A 17920-nucleotide genomic window follows, 5' to 3' on the forward strand; every position below is an offset into this window, starting at 1 on the left:
TACCTGTCCGATGATATACTTCGAAAACACAAAAAAGGCCAATATTTTCAAATTATGAATAATTTCCATAGTTTAAATGGCAAAGGTCAAAAGTTGGGCCCTCCTTGGAAGGAGACAAGCTAGAACATATGGAGACACATTTTTAGATTACTAATTTTATGCTCATTTTCATGGTTTGGTTCGTGTTTTTGACAATGCATCTCTAATGGTCTCATATAACCTTAGGCTATGAAGACAAAAGTGACGTAATAATTGATGAAAACTGATTCAAAAACTGATAAAAATGGGAAAAATACAAAGAAATATGATTTGTCGATGCTTGCTGCACATTATAAAGTAAGAATTCCATCATTGTTTGGTTATTTTCATTAAATACCCAGGCTACACGAGGCCATTAGAGGAGGGCTGGGGATGAATTGTCAAAAACACGAACCAAACCATGAAAATAAGCAATCTAAAAATGTATCTCTTTTTGTTCTAGCATGTCAAACAGTTCGTGGTAACGAACTGTAGTAAGGAGCGACCCGGCTCAATAGAAACCAAAACTAAAAAATGAAATTTTGATACCAATAGCTACATCAAAAGAATCGCAATTTAACTCTGATTTTAATATATAAGTTTCATCAAGTTTAGTCTTACGCACCAAAAGTTACGAGCCTGAGAAAATTTGTGTTATTTTAGAAAATAGGAAGAACACCCCCTAAAAGTCATAGAATCTTAACGAAAATTAAACCATCAGATTCAGCGTATCAGAGAACCCTACTGTAGAAGTTTCAAGCTCCTATCTACAAAAATGTGGAATTTTGTATTTTTTGCCAGAAGGCAGATCACGGATGCGTGTTTATTTATTTATTTTTTTTTCTTTTTCCCAGGGGTGATCGTATCGACCCAGTTGTCCTAGAATGTTGCGAGAGGGCTCATTCTAACGGAAATGAAAAGTTCTAGTGCCCTTTTTAAGCGACCAAAAAAATTGGAGGGCACCTAGGCCCCCTCCCACGCTAATTATTTTCCAAAAGTCAACGGATCAAAATTCTGAGATAGCCATTTTATTCAGCGTAGTCGAAAAAACTTATAACTATGTTTTTGGGGACGACTTACTCCTCCACAGTCCCCGTGGGAGGGGTTACAAGTTACAAACTTTGACCAGTGCTTACATATAGTAATGGTTATTGGGAAGTGTACAGATGTTTTCAGGAGGATTTTTGGTTGGGGGGAGGGGTTGAAAAGAGGGGGATATACTGGGGGAACTTTCCATCGAGGAATTTGTCATGGGGAAGAAAATTTCCATGAAGGGAGCGCAGGATTTACTAGCATTATTTAAAAAAAAAACAATGAAAAAATAAATATGAAAAAGTTTTTTTCAGCTGGAAGTAAGGAGCAGCATTAAAACTTAAAACGAACAGAAATTATTACCCATATGAGGGCTCACCTCCTCCCAATACCTCGCTCTTTACGCTTAAAGTATTTTAGTAATGTCAACTATTTACTCTACGGCTTTTGCGATTCAGGGGTCATTCTTAATGAATTGGGCCAAAATTTAAGATTTAGTGTAAAGAGAGAGGTACTGACGAGAGGGCGAACCCTCTCATATGTGTAATAAAAACATGAGAATAGAAATTCTTTACGTAAACTAGTTTATAAGCTACGTATATCTTTTACTAATAAAAAGATTCGTAAAAATTAAAGTTCTAGTTGCCTTTTTAATTAACCGAAAAATCGGAGGGCAACTAGGCTTCCTCCCCGCTCTTTTTTCTCAAAATCATTCGATCAAAATTGTGAGAAAGCCATTTAGCCCCCAAAAAAAAAAAAAAAAAAAAAAAAAAAATGCAAATTTCATTTTAATTATTTCTCTGCGGAGAGCCAAAATCAAAACATGCATTGATTCAAAACGTTCAGAAATTAAATAAAAAAAACAAGTTTTTTCAACTGAAAGTAAGGAGCGACATTAAAACTTAAAACGAACAGAAATTACTTCGTAAATGAAAGGGGCTGCTTCCTCATCAACGCCCCGCTCTTTACGCTAAAGTTTTTACTGTTTTAAAAAGAAGAGTTGAGAGAAAGAGTCAAACTTTAGCGTAAAGAGCGGGGCGCTGATGAGGAAGCAGCCCCTTTCATATACGAAGTAATTTCTGTTCGTTTTAAGTTTTAATGTCGCTCCTTACTTTCAGTTGAAAAAACTTGTTTTTTTTTATTTAATCACCTTCTGAAGAGACCCGATTCTAGAGCTTTGCCTTGAACAATATAAATATTAATTACGAAACAAATTAAAAAGATACTACCCTTTGTTTAGAGCCAAAAAATAATATCACAGTCTCTATCGTGTTCGCGACAAACACAAATGAATAATTAAATCACACAACCTACTGAGTTATTATTCAACTAAGGCCAACAAAACACCTACTGTTAGATAAAAATCGTTCTCAATCATTTGAGCTTAGGTGGGCTTTGAACACCTGTTACAATTCCGTTTACACCCTGTCAGCAATAAAGTTCCATGAAAAGTGTATTTTCCAGAAAACAAAGAATTAAGCAAAAACTTGATCGTTATTTGATGATTCGTTTCTGTTTCAGTAGCGCGTTTCGGAGAGCAACCTAAAAAAGGTAGATGAAATTGAAAATAATAGCAAAACAGTTTTTACTGTTATTTTAGCAAATTACAAAGGAAAGTAACAAAATATTACAAAACAATGGAGAAAGAGAGAGACAGAGAGCGAGAGAGAGAGAGTGAGAGAGAGAGAGAGAGAGAGAGAGAGAGAGAGAGAGAGAGAGAGAGAGAGAGAGAGAGAGAGAGAGAGAGAGAGAGAGAGAGAGAGAGAGAGAGAGAGAGAGAGAGAGAGAGAGAGAGAGAGAGAGAGAGAGAGAGAGAGAGAGAGAGAGAGAGAGAGAGAAAGAGAGAGAGAGAGAGAGAGAGAGAGAGAGAGAGAGAGAGAGAGAGAGAGAGAGAGAGAGAGAGAGGGAGCCTTTGCCGGTTTGCAGATACTTGGAGAAAAGGAATGAATAAACAGATTGAAAAGTTTATCTTCGAACAAAGACCTCTTGTCAACGAAGGACTTGTAGCTGTGAAAATCAAGTCAGTTTATTCTAATGAATACTAGTGTATGGGCCAAAAATGAAAAGGAATGCAATAAGAAAATCTATCAGAACGACATTCCCGGGAGACTTTGACCAAAAAGCTTGCAAAGAGCAATTAACGTCATGTAGCACCAGGTACTTCATAATATAAAAAATTGGATGATATTTTGGAAAATATAAAGGAACATTTCAAAGCTAATACTGTCTGTGTTCTACTAGTGCCTTTTTTGCCATTAGTGTCTGTTTTGGAAGACCATCAATTAAAAAAAACAAATAAAACACAAAAATAGGAAGTGCTATGGAAAATATATAAATTTTCAGGACAAATCGCCAGAGAGATTTGGAGACGGAGCACGAACCCAAGGTCTACCTAAGAACCTATTCATAGCTTGTGGCCTTTTTTTTTCATTTGTCATTTTTTTCAGTTATTCAACTCCCCATCCCTTTGTCCAATTGATCGATCGAACGGCGATGAGTCGGTGACGCAACGTTATTGAAACAAGTTACAATCCTTAAACAGCTATTGACGCACAAGGAAACATCTTCACGATTAGAAAAGTTTTTCATTTTTTTTCCTTTTTGAAGGGATGCCTTTTAAACGTACGTAAGTATATGTAAAACTCGTCTGATAGTATAATAAGAAATGAAATGGACCATATCCTAATGTCAAACCATAAAAGATGATGTTTTGAGGATGTGATGACTTTTCGCGGTGCTGATTGCTATTCAGCCCATCAGTTTGTTGTTGCGAGGTTTAAACTGAAACTGAAAACAGTTGTAAAGCCCCACTCTTCAGTAAGAACTTTAAACTAAACGTAAGAAAACTGCAGGATTTGTATGTGCAATACGAGTATGAGGCAATCCTGTCTATCAATTTCTCCGTATTAAGCGAGCATCTTTTAGTTCATAGTTAACTGGAGAGAATCTAAGACAATCTCAAAGAGACCTTAAAATAATTCGTGGGCTACAACAGAAAGAAGAGACTATAAAGGATATTCGACAATACTTGGAAGCTCAGCGAAAAAAGGATGGAGTCGAAATACTTGTTGAAAAATACGAGCACAGAACGACCTGCACAAGAGAACATTGTAACGAACTGAAAGATGAGCATAAGTATTTCCAAAAACAAGTTAAAAATCAACAAGAACTAATAAATAAATATTCCTTGAATGAGCAAACGAGCTTATATAGCCGCTATACAAGGTAACAGCCATAACTTTTATGCAATAAGGAAGCAACTGTCAACTGTTTGGGCCCTTGGTCCTAATTACCAGATAAATGCCATTTTTGTTGCTTCCCTTGTTAAGTTAAATAATTCTCATTTCGGTATTCTCTGTATCACACCCACTCTTTATTCTACATGACATTCTGACCATCCCTTTTCACGTAATCTTTTGGGTAACTTTTCGCAGATTTGTCAATGAGCTTTAAGCAGAGACTGCATAGTTATGAGGAGTCATCCGGAACCCAAAGGTATTTTTAAAAGGCCAGACACGGTGAAATTCGACTGGGGTAAAAAGAAGGGTGATCTCATACATTGCAGAAGACGCGCGGCCAGACACTCGAGCCGAACCAATGTTTGAACGGCTTTTACGCGTTTAGGATGAGGAAAGAAGTCCCATGTGAATGGTCTAAATCAATAATCGTTACACTATTTAAGAAAGACCAGGGAACTAAGTGTGATAACTGGAGAGGCATTGCTCCAAGATCCAGTGCTAGCAAAATCTTGTGTCAGGTGATCCCCGATATGATTCAAAGCAATGTAGAGACTATCCTGAGAGATGAGCTGCATGGGTTTCATCTAAATAGATGGTGCCGCGACCTCATATTTAACCTGCGGCTTTTGCCCGAAGAATCGAATGAATGGCAAATTCAGACACTTATGGTGTTTATTGACTTCCACAAGACCTTTGACTCTATTCATCACGGAACAATGTGAAAGAATCTACTGCACTATGGGTTTCCACCGAAAATTGTCAACATAATAAAACATTATAAAGGATATTATCTCTGCTATGTAGACAGAGAGCGGTTTAACAGAGGGGTTTGCAATAGAATCAGGTGTGTGGCAGGCAGCATCCTGTCACCGCTACACTTTGCCGTACTTAGATTTCATTCTCCTTTGATGCAAATGCAATGGTGGGCTAAAACAAATAAGAGAAGTAATTGATGACAACTTTGCCGACAATATTGTTCTTTTCACCCATTGTCAGAACAGAACATGCAACATCCAACAGAATGTAAAACAAACTCGAGTGCGTTGCCAACAGTGTGAGACTTCTAATAAGCCAACAAGACGAAGTCTATGTCAAACGTGACCATTCTTGACGTTGGAATTTAACCATCCTCCCACGGTCTTCGCAAGTCAGGGAAGCCTACGGCGATTCCTTGAAATGAGCCAATACTGGAAGTGAAAAGAATTTTTAAACAACTCAAAAAAGTTATGCCAGCTTTGCTCTCACAGAGACTATCTGCTTTGGCTTTACTGTAATTAGCCATGGCTCTAAAGTCTTTCATCACTTCCACTAAGTTCATAATTCAAACAGATCAAGCTGACAATCTACTGCTGCTGTATTATGCGCCCCCAGGCGTAGGCAGACCTAAGTCTAAGTAAATAAGGGAGCCTTTCAATACCAGGGTGGCTGACTAGATACTCTAGCCCTAGTTGGGCTTCCTGAGAGCTAATAAGAAAACTTGGTCAATTTTTAGCCAGCAGAGAAATGAAGAAAGTACAATCTTTTCAGCAAAGACCTCTGCCGAGACTTCTTTAGTAGAAAAGAAGCCATAGTAGAACTAAATGACTAAAGCAAGATTGCCGACAGAAAAAGAAACAAACAGCAGAAAAATAATATAAAAATCTGAATGTAAAAAGATCGGACTAATAAAATCCCATGAACAGAGGCTTAAAATAATAAAGCCCCACCTTTTTAAATCCAAGACAAAAAGGCGACCCCCTTTTACATTTTCTTCGCATTGATGAAGGCTTGGTAAAGGTCCGTTATTCGCATTATTTGCGTTTGCTTCATTCCTTTACTGTGTGAGAATTTTCAATTTTAATATAATAGTCGATGATACAGTTTCACATAAGATCTTTTGTTAGAAAACCAAGCATTTATGTTCAAACGTGTAGAACTTGCGGCATTGATTTTTAGCTTTTGACATTTTGTTTTCTTAAAAACCAGAGCTTGCTTCCTAGAAATTGACCATTAAACAACTTTAGCAAAATATTGACTTGTCTTGATGAGCGAAACTGGGGATGGAAGCAAAAAGCCGTTACTTTACTTACGAATTTTGTAAAGAGTTTATGGATTGTATACAAATTCAAGTTGACTATACTTTGTAAAAATGATTTCGATCAGTAATTTAAATTAAATAATCTCTTCTCACGCATAAAGGATCAAACGAGGTGAAGGTTGCGAAGCTCGGGGGACAAAATTCACTTTATGGAATCTTCAATTCAAAGAATAATTTTTGGTACACTGAGATCTGATTCGATCGAAAACGATGAATCCCGTCTCAATTACAAAAAGAAGGAAAAAAATATAAAGGAAATAAGGCATACGAAATAAACTCGTCCACATCATTAATCTTAAACTGAAAATGAAACCATTTCAAATAACAGCAAAGTAATCAAAAGCAGGAAGGCAAAATGACGAATAGAAAACGATTAATTTGTCCTTTTATAACACTGAAAGACATTTAGTCAACATGTGCTAAACCTTCAAAAAACTCCGCACTTCTGTTTACGGAAGAAAACATCATTTATTCTGTGTCAAAAATCGAAGGTATTAGTGAAAAACTTATCATGCTGAACGGTTAAATTCGGAAACGATGCCAAAACTAGATGAATATTTCTTCTCCCTTTAATTCGAAAATCGAAGTGGAATAGAGGGCTTAATATGGCAAAAATCCAAGCTTGAGATAATTTCTTAAAGAAAGATGCATAGGACGGAGAGGGTTAAAATAGTTCATGATGTTAGCTGACTTATATTTAAGCTATTAATAACTTGAAATGCATCAACACAGGTTAAAATAAAAATAAAAATTTTAACAGATAATATTTAATTATCTCAGACTACGACTATTATCAAGCCCAGCGTCCTAGTTCATAACCTATTAAAGGCTAATTGAATACATTTTGCGTTTTCATTTTGTGGGAAACAATAACTAGTGAAAATTTGTTTTCCATCATAGAGTTTAAATATTTGCTCTACGTTTCCTTAGAAAATCACTGGACCAGGACATTTTCCTAGACCAGCGTTCTTAGCGACTCGTTGAATGTTGTACACAACATAAGACGTAAGAATTCTCGTGTACTGAATTTATGCGCCACATAATTATATTATATCCAATCAACTGAAGCGTCAAAATGAGGCAGTTTTCATTCAGATTCTTGGAGGTAGTTTGAAATTAGTAACCATCATTTACGTCATGGTACTAATACTTCCGCCCGAGCCATTATAGCATATGGGCTTATTCGGAAAACTGCTAAGGATATAAGGCCAAATAAACTTTTTATTGCTAGACACCAATGACAACCAGGACACCAATGGCGAACATGCCTGCTCTAACAAGAGATCTAACAATTTTTTAGATTGTGGCCGGGATCAATCCCAGCACTGAATCCATAAAAATAAGGAGTTACAGATTGTCTCTTTAAAAATGGATTAGCAATCCTTCCAGAGCATGACTTCTTTGCGCTTTGATGGCCGACGGTCGGTAGCATTGACCTATCTCGGAGCCGATGACTAAGACTTCTTTGACAGAGTCACTAGCTTTTGTGTATGAGCCACTGGGAACCACCCTTCTACCATGCTCAACAGCCACACTTGGCAGTGGACTTGCTTTCAGCAATTCAGCGAAAAAAAACCAAAACAGCCTACATGTTACCTTAATCAACAATGCTGAATAGCTACGTCAAGCAAAGCTCAGAAAAACTACGTCCAGTAACAAAGAGCAAGTCCTTCTCAGAACATGGCACATCCTTTGTGCTTTTCGAAAACCTGTTCCAGCAAAAGCTTATAAATGCTATGTACGTCTTTGTCTCTGTAGGCCCTCCACGTCAAACCAGAGTCCAGTCTATGGACACCAACAGGACAAGCTGAGGACAAAAATGTCGTATCTGACGAAAGAAAATCATTCTTGGCTTTAGAGTTTGCCACTTAAGCGGCCTTAACAACGATGCAACACAATTTCCTTATGTTAGGTAATGTCGTAAAGATATTAAAGGGTTAGAACATGTCTCCTGACACTGTTCCGACCCAATACAACTCTTGAAATTGATTAACAGACACCAGAAGCCTTTTTCAAATGTCGTTTCAAGAACGTGATCTAATTTGATACTCAAAAGAAGGGATAATGACTTGAGAGCAGTCTCTGACTTAACTTAAGGTGTCAAGAATGAGCAGAGGTACTTATCTCTGATAAGTGCCAAAAATGCTGGACACAATATGGATTTCCGACCCTCCTTCAGAAGCCTAGTATAAGCAAAAGGAGAAGAAATCCAGCAAGTTTTTCAAAGACAAATTCCAAAGTCTTCAATAAAGTCTTCAGAGTGAAAACACTTTTTTTTGGATTTATTGGACTTCCCTTTGAAGTTCAATAACTTCACTATATTCCTCTGCAACCTCTTTGAGCTTATGTCTTAAACAGAACTTGAAGAGATATCTTACGCCCCTCCACATTAGTTTGGTTCTAAACGAGAATCAGGATATGCCGATATACTAACTGCAATTGCTAATATTTTGATCAATGCTGTTTCTTCGAGAGGAAAGCCTTGTCCTTGCCGGACACAAGATTAAACGCACCTTCGACTCTTTCATCTACGCAATCACATATTTAAAAGCTGCCAAACGCAGAGTAAATCCCACTGTCATCTGTACTCTTCAGAATTTGTATTCCAGATTACGCACCGCCTGAAGCTACCACTAAATAAGGACATGCCACCCACTCCTTGTAGTATATCTATTTTAGTTATGATGTGGTCACATCAAGAACAACCACGTCGTCCAGTTTTTTCAATAACTGTGCTATTGAGGTTCAAGATTTCTGCCCATCCTTTTTGAGGCCCCAATCAACCTGTCTTTGGTATGCTATGTTGACGACATTTTAGATACTAGATGAACCTCCATCAAATCGCAGAGACTTTCAAAAATTTTCAAGTTGAACACCATAAAATTAGATTACAATTCAGCTCTGCTAAATCTGAGATCGTTCTTTAATTGGAGAATGATTGACTTAGTTCCGTTTGCAGCTATTGTCGATATTTCTGTGCAATCTATTTACCAGCTTATTTATTTTAGCCTCCATAGGTTCCTCAATCCACCACACCCGTACGCTTTTCCTTGATCAGCTGAAACGTCGAATTTCAGCAGCTTATGCTTCTATTGTTTCATGAAAACTTCGGTTTAACCAGATGCTTCTAGCTAGTCGTTATATTGCCACGGCACTTCCTCGCATATTAAACGCTACTCCCTTTAAAAAACTGCTAACAAAACTGATCAGCACAAGATTAGATCCTTGTTTTTCCAATTTACTTAATCTGCTCTGCCTGCCTCCACGGTACAGCAACTTACAAGTTTTTATTAAATTCAAAGCAGGAGACTCTGAAATCTCAGTTCTAGACGAACTGCAAAACATAATCATAAAGTTGAATTTCATCAAAATGAATAGTCGAGAGATATAAAGCAGTGATTATTGTCTACAATTTTTGTAGGCTACTAGGCTAGTTTTGTAGACAACTAAGCTACAATTTTTGATGTTCATTTCTTCATTTATTTTTTCCTCGTATGGTCTGTCCTTTTCAAGTTTTTGTAGACGGATTTTCAATTAATTAAACAAACAAAGGTATGAAGAACTCGCCTCATCGTTGCCAGCAAAAAAATGGAAGGCTTCAACAAAAAAATGAGCCATAGTTTCACTTCAACCACGATGCATAGAGAAAGAAAGTAATCAAAAGCTGGATGACTTGATTCCAACACTAAATTCAGATCGCTCCCTGCAGGAAATTTTGTGCCTGACTTTTAAGAAAATTGGAAAACCATAACAGAAGAAAATTTCGTTTTGGCTGTTGTCAAAGAGGGCTGCCATCTCCGCTCAAGAAACCCAATGAGAAACTCTAGCACGCAACCCGATCTACGCATCGAATATATCAAACATCCAGCTAAATATTTTAAATTAGAGATCAGAGTAATGTTAGAGAACAGAGAAAGTCCAGGTCCAAATTCAACCATTTTTAGGATTTTACAGTTGGATTTGTTTTATCGCAGAAGAAGAGAAATATTGGTTATAACAGAGTGTGGTAAACTTATCTCGTCTAAACCAGATCTCGAACGTAACAGTTTTTAAAAATGGAGAATTCAACCACGATACTAACTGCAGCACTCGGATCGACTTGTGTATCATCAACAGATCTGAAAGACGCCTGGTGGCAAACTGGCCAACACAAGAGTCATTGAAAATGCCTAAAGTTTGTCTTCAGAAATCAAATCTATCATTTCAAAGTAATCCACTTTATTACAGTATTAAGCCCATTCTGCGTTCAACTAGATTAGAATTCATACAACGCAAAAAATTCGATAAACCTATGAGATGTCATCACACTTTTAGGGTCATGGAAATAAACAAGGCGTGCTTGGCCTCGGAGTTTTTGAATTAAAATAAAATCAACTTTGCTAAAGTCGTCTGCAGGCAACTGTTGAAGCTGATTGAACCAATTAGTGCATACGTAAGAGCAGTTTCTTTCAGAAGACTGTGTCTTAGAAAATGACAGTTACTGGCACTCCGGTTGAAAGACCGTTGATAGAACAGAGATAAGAAAACCTTTATCACCATGACAGAACAAAGATTGGTTGAGCCAGGACCTACTTCTCAAGCCCCCAGTTGCATCCAAATCAATATTTAGGTATACCTTAACCTATGGTTGGGAAGGTTATCTAGAGGATCCACATAAAGACATTCTGGGAACTTGATTTCACTAGCATTACTCTTTTCATGTGAGTTACTTTTAGATGAAAGCTGTAGCCAACACAATCAACACCTTTGCTGAGAAGCTAAGAAATGAAGTAGTTATAGATAGATTGGAAGAGATTAATTACACATACGAGGGGGAGGGAGCATATTTACTTATTCTTGAGAAGGAATCCATAAAGCTCTTTGGGATTACGATATATCTGAATGTTCGTTTGAGAACAGGATATTCAAGTCATTCAAATCTATTACCAGAAGCACAGTAACGGGAAGAGGAAGGTCTACCCAAGGGATGAAGCCGTCACATTTTCAGAGCCTTGTCGGTGGAGCAAGGACTGATTTTTTTTTTTACAACTCGGTTGAGCCAGTAGATGAATATGCATTTTCTACCCCTTCCAGATTCTCTTTGTGGCCAGCATCGATGCCTTAGTCTAGAGAACAATGTCATTCTTGCATTTATCGTGATACCAAAGATTCAAGAGTGTATGAACTGCCAAACACCCCTAATTACCCTGAGTCAGCCTCATCAAAGTTGGCGCACATACCATTCCAGCCTGATAGTAGGTCGGGATATACCACGTGGATATCAGTCAGATCTGCTAAAAACATGGTTGACGTCCCCACCAAACACATAATAATGTATAGTTACACGGTATGAAGTTAAAAAATGTGTACTGGAAGGAGAGTTTTTCTCTAAGGAATCAGTCCGTGCATTTACCCCACCACAGCAACGTTATACCACTGATTATAAAGTGGGAAGTGGCAAGTGTCCGTAGGTTGGTTTAGTGAAAGGAAGATTAATCTTCTCGAAGCCAGTACTTAGAAGGTTGCAGAATTCATGGTGTACCTAAGGATTGGAATAAGCTTCACAGCATTTATGACAAAAGCTTACAAGGCAGCAGCGTGCCGGACACTAGCTTAAGCCACAGGAGAGATATAAACAAAGATACTTGTTTGACGAAAATTAAATATATTTTTGGCAAACGTAGCCACAGACATAACATATTCCTACCTGGGATCTTAACTTTGGCCTAAAGTATTTCGGAAGTCCATAATTCCTTGACGGATAGAATACTGAAATGAAATATTCTATTATTAATCAAGTGTTGGCGATTTTTAAATTCCTGTCTTCGTCTAGAGTTCGATCCAAGACCAAAAAGCCTCAGAGGACATTTATACATTCTTCTGCCAGCACCCAGCTGTACAACCAATTAGAACAGGAAGAAACCACATGTCCCTTACTTCCTTAAAAAAATCCCCACGGAAAGTACCGGTTGAGCCATTTCTTCTTGGGAAAAACATAAAATAGTAAAGGGCTATGGTGCAACAAAGGAGGATTTTTGAAGAGGAAAATCACACGACAAAAGACCCATGGTGGCATCACATAAAGTACTAAAATTAGCCATACTTGCTGATATGACGAGGGCTACTGGCTGGTCGTTAGAGACTACCCCAGACAAAACTACCTTCACTAGCTCTAGGATCGAACCGATACCCTACATTTTTCTGGTGTTCATAAATTTTATATTTCTATGCATTTGAATATTCGAATTGAATTTAGAATGCAACATTAGTCGGTTCATGAACCCAACACCAAATCAGCTGGAATTTAAGCTTTTATTAATATATGTACCAACCAATACTAATACAAAAACCAAACTTTGTAATGTTCAATTTTCACTAGCTATTACGTACCTCATAAGTTAGTACATGGAGTCCCTCCATCCTGCCGGAGAAGCTTTAAATAATGGATGTACCAACGTATGCTATAAGTATAGAATAGCCAAACGGAATATTCATATATAATATTTGGTTTTGAAGCAAAAATTTATATCTATATTTTCTTTTAAAAGTTAGATGATGCAGTAACACAAGTGCATAGGGCTTTACTATTGATTTTACAATATATAAATATGGTTGAATAGATTTATGTATTAATGGGATGAAAAAGAAGGAGATCCAGTCCTTGTCCTTAAAAACTTGTAGAGTTTAAAATAGTACCTGTTTTTCCTTGAAGGACCTGATTTTCTTCCCTTTCGCTTTGTTTCTGATCATCATAAAACCTTTTTTCTTCTGTTTTTCTTTATTTGTTGTACTGGCAAACGGATTTTGTCTCTTCTGTTTTCTACCTGGCTTTTCTCTGTCTTCTCTTCCTTCCTACAATAAAAAGCTATTTTTACTTAGATAGGACATTGGCAACAAATTAATAAAATAAAAAAAATTATCTAAAGAGCCGATTGGATATACAAAGCATGACTAGGGAGTTAATTATTGCTAATAAAGTAGCAGTCTAGAAAAATCGATGCTTGGGAGTCTTAGATCATCCAAACTCTAACTCTAGGGCCTTTTCAAACTTTAATATCGAACGTCTGAGGTTTGTTACTTCATTTCAGCATTTGTTGTGTCAATATAACTCTTGTTCATCTATTTAAGAGGCTCTTTTCCAACACGGATGCTGAACAACACAGTATAATTTTTTTGCAATATGTCTATTTGGCCTAAAAACTTATTTTATATTAACGGTGTTTGTGCAGGGCCTCAATATTGAAAAATTTACTCTTGAATATTAAAAACTATTGCTGTTTCTCTTACTATTATTATTAACTTTATTACTTTAGAAAAAAAGCTGCAGTAGCATAACAATAACAATTAAGACTCGAATTCAAAGAACAAAAACGGCAAAAAGGCAAAAAAATAGCACCAAAATTTTTGGAGTGAAAAATTCCTTTGGAAACCAAATGAGCCGGCATTCTAAGTTAAATGACTCTATGTCCTTCTAAGACCTAGGGACCTCTAGGGACCTTCTAAGAAACTCAAGACTTCCAGAGAGCCCTGAATCAAAGAAGCTGATACAATTATTAGATGCACACTCATCAACTTGCTAGAAATTAATGGCCCATGCCAAATGAAAAAAAAGTAAAACAAAAATCAGCTTTTCGAACTCTCCAGATTACTGAATTTTAGTTCCGATGCTCTTCATGGGGGATCGTATCCAGAGGTTGGGTACCCAGCTCGTGACCATCACCACCAGAATTTTATCCACTCCCTGCACTGGCCTGGAAAATGCAAACAACCATATATATTTATGCCCCCCCCCCCAAAAAAAAAGGTAAGAAGGAAAGTGAAATATAATCTGTAAATAAATCATCCCCTAGACCTACACGAGATTGTTAGACAAAGTCTACAAAATACATTCTTTTGGTAACCACTCTCCCCGTAAAAGAAAATCCAGCATCTATCCCGGTGTGCATGTGTTTTAGCTAAAAAACTTCAAAAAGCTTTAGTAAATCTTAGCCTAACGACTAAACGCCATAGTTTCGTTGAGATTCTTGATGCTTCGGAAATGAAAAAAAAACAACAACTAAAAAACAGAAGCTAAAACAGCACCAACAACACCTAAAACTTAGTGCTGGTAGAACTAAGAGCAATAGCAGAAGTTCATGGAAAAATGCTCTTCACAATGAACCAATAAATAGGTTTTAAGACCACATTGTTATACACGACGTTCAATAAGAAAAAGAAAATAAATAATTAAGAAACCAAAAGAGGTGAATTGGTTGAAAATCATCGTTTGATTTCTCCATTTTCGGTTTTTCTTCTTTTATTTGTCAAACTTCATGGATCTATACGAGGCTCCAAATGAGCTCCAATTTCTAGAGCTATTACTAGCATCGAACAAAAAAAGAAATAGAACTACACACACATCTAATATTTATTTTATAAATAATATACGTTCAACGAGATGCAACATTACTTGACACTATACATACACATTTAAAAAAAAGAGCACAATTTTATATTCAAAAGCACAATGATAATTAAGATCCCTCAGACTTTAGAAAAAAAAAGTGCATGTCAAGTTAGAAGAAAAATAAAATGATGTATTAATGACTACATTGCTAAATTTCTTTAAATTGTAAGTTAGAGGAATAAGAAAAAAATAGGGTCTAAATTTTCTTTTTTTTTATAACAGAAAAAGCAATTTGAGACATCTGAACTCGATGTACGTACTTGATATAACCTGTTTTCTTCAATGTCTTATTTGTACAAATAAAAACTTAAATTTCGACCCGAGCGCTTTTTTTGCTGTTACCACTCTAGCGTAGACACATTGGACTTCAAACAATCATCTATCGCAGAATCACCCGATCAAAATAGATTTGATAGAAATAATATAATACTAATAATAACTATATATAATAATAGACAGATAATAATATCATAATAATAATAGAACATATTAATATAGTAGATTTATCTATAGATCATAATAAGATCATAAGCTTTTTGTATTTTCGTTTAAAATAAATAAAAAAGCGACAGATATGCGCCCGCCCCCGACACACTGGAAAATACTTTGCATGTCCCCCTTAATTCGTATGAATTTATTACATTCGTTTGAATTTGAGCCCAAATCCATGACACTTTAAAATTCCTTGAATTTCTGGCAGCTTTATAATCCAGTTATCTAGCTCTTTTTTTTTAACAATTGCCTACTCCCTCCCCAGGAAAAGAAATTCATTTATGACTTCCAATTTTTCTATGATTTACTCTCTGCAAATACACTCTCGTCAGCAGTTGTCAGCGAAAAAAAAACGCCAAGTATGCCCACTTCCATTTAGTTCCATAGGCCACGATCTCGAAGCAGGCGCTAAAATACACGATCGTTTATTATGCAGTTCGTTTATTGCAGTGACAATGGACGGCAGCATTGCTGCCGTCGACGTTTGTTCTACCGCCTAATCTGCCCTTGACAATACTAACCTATACACCACTAAAAAGACGCTTGGTAAAAAAACGCCAAGTATGTCTCGGGCCTTAAGTTACAGATTTGTCGCCTGAATAGATAGCAAGACAATATAGAAAACATTACACAAGAAGGTAATCAACCACACGACATCTAGTAAGAATAGTGGCAGTCAACCAGGTAAATGAGAAGGGTATCTTAATAATTGATTTTTGTCTACTTCAAACACCTTATAGAACTTTCGCTGATAGCATAGAAAAATGCAAGGAGCTCGTCAAAAGAGATGCTGCCTGTAGTACACTATTAACTAATAAGCATGAGTCTTGACGCAATTCCCGAAGACTCGCTGCCAAGAAAACATACCATGGGGTGTTCGGCCGATTCCCCCTGTAAACCCCCGCGGAGGATATGAAATACCTCTGCCTCATTCTTCTGAAAAAGAAGAACATCAACCAATTCATTTTGCTCAAACTGGTTCCAAATTTATCGGAAAAATTAGTATCAATAAAAGAGTGGTTCCACCTATAATTTAGTTGTTTATTCAAAAAATCTGGGATATCAAACAACATGCCAAAACGTCAAAATGCTTCGGAATTGGAAATGACTCGGGGTAATTAAAGTCCACAACGTTAATTAAAAGAGAATGTTAACTTGAAAAAATTTACGACAATTTCGTTCGTTCTGTTTACTCAAATCCAAGCTAAAACCACATGGGAAAGGTTATAAAGAAATGGACAGGAAAAGATCACCACGTATAAAGAACTGATCATATACAAAATTTTGTCAATTAGGTTTCACCAACGAATACATGCCTTCATGGAGCTTCCTTTTTAATAAAAAAGGACAGAGTTTCACCGTGAGACGTAAAGATCAAATTAAAAACTTAAAGCGAGCATAAATTATTAGGAATGAAGAAAGGAGAAGAAACCACAATGTACAATGAAGCCATATTTAAAGCGAACACTAACGCAGGTAAGGGTAATGATGCCACCCCTCACACCCTCTACCAGACTAAACTGTTATTTACCCTTGATGAAAACTAAATAGATTGCACAGATCGGAAGTTTTATTTACCAAATTGTTTTTTCTATACATTCGAAAAGAGCGGGATTTAAAAGGAAGAAAACAATGAGGAAAATAAGATCTTTTCAAAACAGTAAAACTAACCTAATGGTCACAAATGTTTTATGTCCAGAATTTTTTTTTTGTCGCAAATAGATTTTTATATGCTGTACCAAAGCTATTAATAAACAACTAGGTTACGTTGAAAGTTTCACTGAGCCAATCGAATTTCTACATATTTGAAAAGAATAGATTTCAGAGGGAGAGACAGTTGATGGAAATTTATTATATATTAGATTACTGAAACAAAATTGATTGCCAGAAAGGTTTTGATATAAAAAAAAAAACACTTCCCAGAATTCCAGAAATACAGTAATAATCTTAATAGTATAGTGTTTGCATTCGAGAGGATAAAACGAACCTACTATCTCCCAAATAATAATCATTTGCCATCTCATAATATTTCATTTAATAAAACTTCTAATAATGTTTACCTATGCTTTGTGTTATAAATACTAGGCTATTTACCTATGTTCATCTTCCTAACTTCAGCAAATTTCTTCTCCGAAGATAACGTATGAGTGATCAAAAATTAAAATTCTCTAGGATCATTTTGTTTTCTTGGTATAGCAAATGAAAATTTGGCGAATTGAAAATATCGTTGTTTTTCTGAACAAAATGATGCGAAACGTATAAGTTTTCTCATAGTTGAAGATGCACGAAAGATTAATCAAACTGATTAAACATTATATTGAACTGTATAACTGATAATACATCCTGAAAAGACTTAACCAATTTTTGAAAAGGGGAGGAGGAACATCCTCAAAACATCAAGTGGCCTTAATAAAAATAACACCATCAGATTCAGCATATTAGAGAACCTTACTGTAGAGGTTTCAAGCTTCTCTATATCTGGCAGCTGGACCCTATTTTTCCCCTATGTGTGGATGTGTGAATGAAAACTTATTTCATTTTGTATCCGAGTGTGAAGAGCTGTCGGAATTGCGGAAGGAATGTTTTGGACGAAAGTTTGAGAGTGAATGTTGGCTAACTGAGTGGATGGCTGAGAGG

The 17920-nt window shown here is 36.4% G+C and overlaps 1 protein-coding gene across 2 annotated transcripts in view; it reads right to left on the reverse strand.

Annotated features, from left to right (window-relative positions):
* Positions 1-2490: 2490 nt before the first annotated feature.
* Positions 2491-17920, reverse strand: part of LOC136038755 (protein SDA1 homolog) — a 128566-nt gene continuing 113136 nt past the window's right edge. For both annotated transcript variants that reach the window (XM_065722123.1, XM_065722122.1), the window contains exons 16-17: positions 13042-13197; positions 2491-2592 (exon numbers count right to left, since the gene is read on the reverse strand). In XM_065722123.1, coding sequence (XP_065578195.1) covers positions 2545-2592; positions 13042-13197 — 204 coding nt within the window. In that variant the 3' untranslated portion in view covers positions 2491-2544. The remainder of the gene's footprint in view (positions 2593-13041; positions 13198-17920) is intronic.

The sequence above is a fragment of the Artemia franciscana genome, chromosome 18, assembly GCF_032884065.1.
Source record: "Artemia franciscana chromosome 18, ASM3288406v1, whole genome shotgun sequence".
NCBI classification, from domain to species: Eukaryota; Metazoa; Arthropoda; class Branchiopoda; order Anostraca; family Artemiidae; genus Artemia; species Artemia franciscana.